At 43.3% G+C, this 8,363-nt stretch overlaps 1 protein-coding gene across 1 annotated transcript in view; it reads left to right on the top strand.

The window, feature by feature from the left end:
- klf5l (Kruppel like factor 5 like) overlaps positions 1-8,357 on the top strand; it is a 24,119-nt gene extending 15,762 nt beyond the window's left edge. The window contains exon 4 of the mRNA XM_031874152.1: positions 6,068-8,357. Coding sequence (XP_031730012.1) covers positions 6,068-6,246 — 179 coding nt within the window. The 3' untranslated portion in view covers positions 6,247-8,357. The remainder of the gene's footprint in view (positions 1-6,067) is intronic.
- Positions 8,358-8,363: the final 6 nt, after the last annotated feature.

The raw sequence follows: 8,363 nt of genomic DNA, 5'->3' as shown, positions 1-8,363 counted from the left end.
GGGTATACTGTGGTTCGGGGTATACTTTGGTCCGGGGTATACTGTGGTTCGGGGTATACTGCGGGGTATATAAAATCAATACATTTTAAGTGTTCAAAAAGGCGCAGGTAAAAGCCTCGGCCGTCCCTTCTGCTCGTTGCGTTCAGCGAGCAGAGAGTCGCTCCACGTTTCGGAGATTGTCGTATGTAAAATCCCGTGAATCCGAACAGGCTTCACCTGAGATCTGACTGAAGCAGGCTTGCCTCGTCTTGTTTTCTTTCATTCAGTTGAGGATGACTCATGATTTGAGCATGTGAAGAATCATTGGGCTGACTGTTCTTACCTGCAGGAAATATTCTCAAGCAAAATAACAAACCCTTAACCAGAGTGTTACATACTGTGTCATACACTAACTCTTCTCTCATTGCTGCCTCTAAAACACCTGTTATATTTATGATGAATCTGCACATAAAAGCCTTTGGAAAGTAGTCCAGTCCTGCATCGACTTCAACTGTTTTGTTCTCTGACTGTAGAAAGTGATCATGCTTTATCTTGATTAATGGGGTTCTCTGTTTGCCTATTTGAGTGGTGAAGCCTGCTCACACCTTCAACTCATACGATCATCTATCCAGTAAATATAAGAGATAACGAACCATAACAACACCAGAGAAGGAAATAAAAAACTAAACAGACAATGTTCACGTTTGAGAAGCTGAAACCAGTTCTTTTTTGCTTAAAAGAGGAAGTTTTTTGCTGTAGATCCACTAATCGGTTAATCCGTTACACTCTAGTGCGTCTATGTTTGCATGAAGACTCTTCATTCGAACGACCAAAAGAAGCATTTCTACAGTATATTCATGTCGTCACTCTCAACAGAAGTTGTAATCAACACTCTGTCACTCCGTCATGCAGACAATCTGAAATGTGGCGGAGCATCAGCCCTCATTTATGTCGGTCACTGGAAGGGAGGGATTACTTTTCTTTCCTGAGGGCCAGAGTATCAGGAAGTTATGTGTGTGTGTGTGTGTGTGTGTGTGTGTGTGTGTGTGTGTGTGTGTTTCAGTAAGTATCACTTTCATTTTCTTCACCAAAGGTAACCTACTTTTGAAAATCATGATAGAGGGAAGTCATCTTTTCACAAGGTGTCTTTACTGAGACTGACTGCAGGTCCCGAGATTACAAGATGTTTTTCTCCTGTTTGTATGTAAAATATTTGTATATAAACCTTCCTGATGTTCGTTTTGAGCTACTTGTATTTTACTTTACTACTTTATATAAATGTTATGCTACGCTATGCTTCTACTTCACTACATTTCTTTTTAAAAATAGTTGTACTTTTTACAGCGTTGCATTCATTTAAACAGCTTGAATTAAAATGTACTTTTTAGATTAAGATTTTACATTGAAAACACATGAAGAGGTTATAAAATATGATGCAGTAATAACATCCAACAATGCAATAAATTCATAATTAAACATTCTGAAAGAAGTGTTTCTGCACACGTATTTTACATATACGTGGAATGGAGTATTTGTCGACTATACTTTGATTTAAATGAAGGATCTGAATACTTCTTCCACCACTGTTAACGTCGTACAGGCTTTAATGTGCTGTGATGGTGTTAGTGGACCAAGGAGCCTCTGATAGTCGTGTAACGGTACAGACGATCCCCTCCAGCCAGCGGCCATCTTTAGGTTGTTTTGGACAAAATGCACAAAAATAGATATTTGAATAGTTCAAACATTTGTGTATGTTTTAGAGGGAATATTTCAACGTCACTTGTGGCCAATTTCAGCAGCCCTAAAACCTGAAGGCGGGTCTTCCAGCTCCATTTGCGCTCGCCACCGTGTGACTGTCTCGCACGCCCATCAGCCTGCTGCGCTAACCTCAGCACGTGTTGCTAACAGCTAAAGGTTTCGGGGGCAGGGCTCGGGCTTGTGAACTTTGGTTCCTGTATTACTTGCATCGATCTACACACCGTGTATCCTGCACACTGCCGCGTGTACCGGACCGCTTGATCAAGGCATGAACCACCTGTGGACGTGCATGTTGTGGGAGTCCATCGCGGTCGTTGCCTGCTCATTCTGCTCCTCCCACCAGTAGGGGGGGGGCAACCTTGACCGTGGACTCAGCGGCCGTTTGAGCTCTGCACGTCGACTTGTGTGATGGTGTTGGTACGCATGTGTGTGTGTGTACATGTATGTGTAAAGAGCAGAGTGCTATCAGCCTGATTCGGGAACCCTCCAGCCCTCTTCACAAACACTCACCGAGCTGATAAAGCTCAGAGGTCCACAAAGAGTTTATGGGCGTCCCGGAGAGCCGCAGGGTGTTTGCTCTTTGACTCACTAAACACAGCCACAGAGATGCTTGTTAAACGTTATCATCATACTCCTGCTGTATTAAAGCGAGTAGTCAAGAGGGCATGAATGGTTTGACGTAGAAGAAATGTTGGAGAGTCAGTCGGAGTAAGACCATAATATATCGCAATTTATTATATTGTGAGGCGATATTTTGCTATTTTTTTAAATCAAATTTTAGGAAACCTGTCGTATAAAGAAGAAGCCACCACAGTATGCAGTCAGAACACTCATCAATCAGAACCTTCTGTGTCATCTGAGTAAAGGAATAAACATTTGTCTACATCAGTTTTTAAAAAGTGTTCGCTGGATTCTTAAGGCAAACTAATGAAGTTAATAAAAACATGTATATATTTTATAACTATTGATTCAAAATGGATTCAGTGTTTTTGAGAATGTCATGTCATGGTACTCATGTGCATTCATATTTACCTACACCCCTAATTAATGGTGCCTTGTCCAAGCAAATACAGAGGAAGAATAGAGAGAAAGAGCTCTCACTGTTTTAAATGTATTTCTGAATAATATCTTCATAAAGACTTGATTTGAATCAGAGGAGAAGCTTCTTATTTTTCATGCAGCAGAGTGACTCAAAGCTCCCGATGAAATGAATCTATACGTCCGAACAAAGGTCACTTCAGTAACAAAAGCCTTATTGTCCCAGTGATGGATGTGCTGTTACACTCCATGTCCTCTTTAAAGTGTGTGTTTTGTTGTGTGTGTGTGTGTGTGTGAGTGAGAGACAGTGTTTGTCCATCATGACGTACTCAATAACTCATTAGTGTTCATGTGTGTTTGAGGAAGAGAGAGAGAGAGAGAGAATAGCTTGTAATGGGCCACCTGATCAAACAGCTGCTGTCTGTAAAGGCTTTTGAGCGTCTACGTTTTTAATGGACCGACATGTTAAGAGAAGGAAATCATCCACATGTGTGAGTTAACACGCTTCCAAATGCTTAAAGACTAATTCATCCGTAAGAGGCTGAACAGGTGGGAGAAGAGCACAGCTCAAGAACAAGAAGTCAGCTGAGACGTCTCCAGAGATAGACCGTGTTCCATCAATACTTCAGTCATTGCTCTCCTTTAGACTGAAGCAGAATGAGAGCGTGAGTGGATGGCAGCTTGTTGAGGAACATATGTAACATATATACCACTCTAGTGTGTTTGTTCTGTGCGTCCGTGTCGTGTTTCACCTCCGGGACAATAGTCTGTGCTTTTGACCGCGGCAGCGCAGCTATAGAGCAAAAACCAAACACACCTGCGGCTCGAGAGCCTCGTTCTTTTTATATGGAGACATTTGTACTCCACCTCTACACACACACACAGACACACACACACACACACACACACACACAGAGCGTCCTGACAGGAGGCTGGAGCGCCTCTGATCTGTGAGGTTTAGCAGCTTGTTTAGAATCATTTTTAAATGTTTGTTGGACGGGATGTTTTAGAGGAATGACATCTTAATTAAGAGGCAGGTTTTCTTTCACACAGAAACACTTCCTGCCTTTTCTTTTGTATTCTTCCTATCAGCCCCCCTGTGCTCTTTGGACCCCCATCGCTCCACTAATGGCTGTCACTGAGTGATTGATGGTCAATAGCGGAGGCTATCTAATCAGCACTAACGAGGCCCGTGCTGCTAACGAGCACTTGATGACCCAAACAGCCAAACTCCCTCGACCCCAGCTGATAAAAGAGTTCTCTTCTGGGACTTTCAGACATTTTGAGATTACAATTTGTGGCATTAATGCGAGAAACTACAGGAAAACAAAGAGAGACATGAACCGACCGAGTTAAAGATCAAGCTTCCATCACACGTCTTCCTTCAGACTTTATCGATTTATTTCACTACTTTGTCTATTTTCATCTGTAGATTTTTCCTAAATCCACCCAAAAGCTCATTTGCATATTTAAACATAACATTTCAGAAAGCTTGTAACACAAAACATAATGATCTTAATGTGAGTAATGAACGGGTGAAGTTTCATGTTGATATCTATTGATGTTGTGACCCTCTTCACCTGCAGCGTCTCGTCTCCTCGGTTTCTCCTCAAACAGAAAAGACTCAACAACATGTTGCAGATCGACTTTACGTCACCAGATAAAAATGATTCTAACACATTTACATTTGACTCCTTGTTGGGAAAACCATGAAACTCAAACGTTATCCTGGAATGATAAACTTCAGGAACACACGCGGCATTTAATTCTTAGTTTGAAAGCATCAAACCACAGTGAAAGGAACTTTATTGTGTCATTATCTGCTCGGCTTGTTTGTGCCCATTCCTTGCATTGACTCTCTGACGTTAATTTCCACCTCGGCTATGAAAGATGACTTCTTTTTCTTCCCTGCTGTGTGCATACCAGCCTATTGAACAGAGCGCTTTATTCTCCTTGTGGATGATTAGCTCGCTGTGTGGCAACAGCAGAGAGACGTCAACGTGTGGGTGGAGCAGCATGAGTGTTGTTCTTCTGCGCTTCACAGCTTCTCTTCTTATCCAGAACTACCTTCAATAATCAATGCGTCTCCTTTTGTTTGAGTGTTTTCGATTGTTGCATTGTTTACGTCCATGTTGAGATGGGGTGAGGTTCGAACAGAACGGGCTCATTAAATGATGCTTAATGTCAGCGCATGCTTCTCTTCAACATGTGATTTGTAGAAGCAAGATTTTCTGTTTTTATTTATTTTTTTAATGTTTTGCACTTTTAGCTTCAGAGTCTGTATGAAATGTGCTATGCAAATACAAATGATTATTATTATTGTTATTATTGTTATTTTATCCGATCGGCTCGCACAGTGTGGACACACAGACGTAGACGCCGCTGAAAAGACGAGCGCAACCACGAGAGACTTAAACTGCAGACAGACTGAAAGTCTTTTTGTTCTTCCTTGTGGAGCTCCTGCTGCATTCAGGGGTAATCTTCCATAAAAGACTGGCTTTTACTAAAGGACCCCCCACCCACCCCCCCCACACACACACACACACGTTTGTAAAAGAAAAATGTGTGTCGGCAACAACAAAGATGTGCCGACACAAACACACACCCAGCTGCACTCCTCAGGAATTTAATAACTCAGGATTGTTATATTAATTAATCAACATCTTGTGACCACAACACTGCATGTTTGACTCGTGAATGAAGCAACCGTCCTCCTTTGACTCAAGTAAAGACATGAATATGTTTTCTATCTTCTGAAACGTCGTGTCGTCCGTCGGCTTGATTGTTCTCCTCTCAGAGGAATATCACTTATTGTTATTAACTGAGCAGCAGTTAATATGTGGGGACTTTGCTGACAGTAGTTGAGCCCATTGTCTCAGAAGTGGCTCCGTGTGGTTTTTATCTCGCCGTTCAGCTTCATGGAAATGAGCCGAGTGTTTACAAGAGGGAGCCGTGACAACCACAGACTCTCGCCCACGCTGCTAACTGCCATCCCCCCCCATTCATGACCACAGACGCACTCTCTCACTCGCACGTTATTGTGAAAGGACGTTTTTTTGCCACCAATGTCGATGTGTTGACATCACTACATCTGTCCAACAGGGCGGGACAGACAGGTTGGAGATGAAGCCGCTACACGTCGGCCATTAGCTGTTATTCGGTTGTGTTTACTGTTTAACTGCCAATTCTCCAATCTTACCTCTCAACATGCTTTTAACGCCTCACGTTCTCAAAGGAGCTCCTCCTCAGCTGTGTGTCCTGTGCAGTGATATGTATGTCCTCTCTCTTGCAGGTGAGAAGCCGTACCGTTGTACATGGGAGAGCTGCGACTGGCGTTTCGCCCGATCGGACGAGCTCACCAGACACTACCGGAAACACACCGGAGCCAAACCCTTCAAGTGCATCGCCTGCAGCCGCTGCTTCTCGCGCTCCGACCACCTGGCCCTGCACATGAAGCGTCACCAGAATTAACCGCCACGTGAGCGCACACGAGAGCGGTGTCCATGACATGACAGCCACCTGAACTCAACCCACACGGTACCAAAATCATCCCTGTTTGACTCTGGTGCTCCACGCCAACATACAACGAGTGATAGCAGACATCTAACGGTGTTCTAGGTCAAAGAGAAATGCAAGAAAAAGCCACGTTGTTGAAGGATCTTAAGGTCGAAACATCTGTCGTGGACTTTTCAGGCGAACTTGTCTTAACTCCCTGAACCCCCGACCCGTTTGACTTACTGCGGCAAAAGTCCTGCACCTCAATGAAAACGGCACAATCATAAACACAGCTTTTATGCCAAAAATCATATAAAAAGGAAAAGCACAATGGTAGCAATATTGAAAAAGAAATGAAGGCCCCAGGTGCGATATATATGAAACTATTTACATTCTCACAGCCTCTACCTGTCCTCACCTGTCTGCTCGCTGTTCAGCAGCACCTCAGTCACAGATGTTTCTGTCACGTGACGGTCGGTCTCAGCCGAGTCAATCATGGCGTCTGAGTTGCACCGAGGAGCCCAGAAGTGAATGTTTTCACAGGATCTGGTTCAAGCAAACACGTTCTTTTTGACCGAAATTTTAAAAGTCACGTTTTGATGAAATATCACAATTTTAAGTTTTAATTTGGTTGCTTTTAAACCACCAAAGCGTTCCTCACACACGGCGTATTCAAGGAACGTCAGAGAGTTGATTTGATAAATTATGTAATTTCAGGGATTTACGTGAATAAAATGTGCTTTTTTAAACTGCCGGCGGGTTTTGGGGTTCAGAGTTTCGTCGTCTGCCGTCGACGGCTCCGTGTCATTACCGTCTGCTATCAGTCAACACAGTGTTGGCTGAAGTCTTAACGCCGGAGCTAATGATCTACCAGAGACTCAGAGATGATTTTGGTGTCTGCTCTCATCACTAAAGAGTTGAAAAACGACACACTTTCACACACTCGACCTGCTTTACTTTCTGCAAATATGTGTCATCAGCACTGTGGCCTCAGCCTCCTGATGACATCATGGAAAAACTTTTTACTCTTGTAAACAACAACAACAACATGAACTCTTTGTTTTTCCATAAATCTGCCACCACCACCACCATCATCATCATCATCATCATCATCATCATCATCATCACTGCCACCACCTTCTATCATCACATATGAACTCTTCAGGAGCGGTGGAGCTGTACGTCCTGCCGTTGTAAATACCTGTTTATATACGTGTGTGTCTGAGAATACAGAGAATGTAATGAGATTTATACTTGACAACCTTTTCTTTTCTTTTTTACATCAAATGTTAATATGAGTGATACTCCATGTTGAAGAGAGAGAGTAAACAAATCAGAGAACTCTCTGTGGGAAAGTTAATAGTGGCCTCGTCGTGCTTGTTTGAGCACAGGTAATACCTGTCGAGCTCAGAGAGCGGAGGGATTCGCCAATGTTTGTATCCATGACACTACCTGTTGCCACAGCGACCGAGCTCCTCTGACGACAGTTTGCGGTTTAGCTCGCCGTCTCTTTTCTTTTCTCTCTCCTGTGTTTGTTCAACACTTCACCTGGAGACAGACAGAGACGGGTGGATGGACCTCTTATGTAATCCTGGTTGATTTGAATGTGCAGTGCAGGCCGGTGAGTTACACTCTCACGGATCACAGAGTCTGTATGATGGACGCTCACTTCACTGCATGACGCTCAGCCTCAGCTGTGGCTCCTGCATTCTTTTGGGCGTTTAAATCAGTCGGGATGCCCGTGCATCTATGTGCAGAGGAAAATCCTGAGTCAATGTCACCGTCGTTCTCCTTTTGCCACCTTTTCTCTTTTAGATAGAACAAAAGAAACCAGTGCAAACATGACAATCTCCCAGTTTGTCAGCGTGATAACTGAACTTTAAATGTCTTCCGTGGGAGCTTGAACGATGAACAAAAATCCAGAACGTACCTTCGTTCAGAAGCAGAGAAATACTTTGTCTACATGATAGTGACTTATAGTTTGATATTATCTAGTTATGACCCACACCTGATCTCACCGTTTCTTCACTGTTTCTAGCACAAACACTGTGTGTGTGTGTGTGTGTGTGTGTGTGTGTGTGTGTGTGTGTGTG

Source organism: Anarrhichthys ocellatus, unplaced genomic scaffold, assembly GCF_004355925.1.
Source record: "Anarrhichthys ocellatus isolate YVR2014 unplaced genomic scaffold, GSC_Weel_1.0 scaffold78, whole genome shotgun sequence".
Lineage (NCBI taxonomy): Eukaryota > Metazoa > Chordata > Actinopteri > Perciformes > Anarhichadidae > Anarrhichthys > Anarrhichthys ocellatus.
The sequence above is the reverse complement of the archived record's forward strand: the minus strand, read 5'-3'. Positions and strand labels throughout refer to the sequence as shown.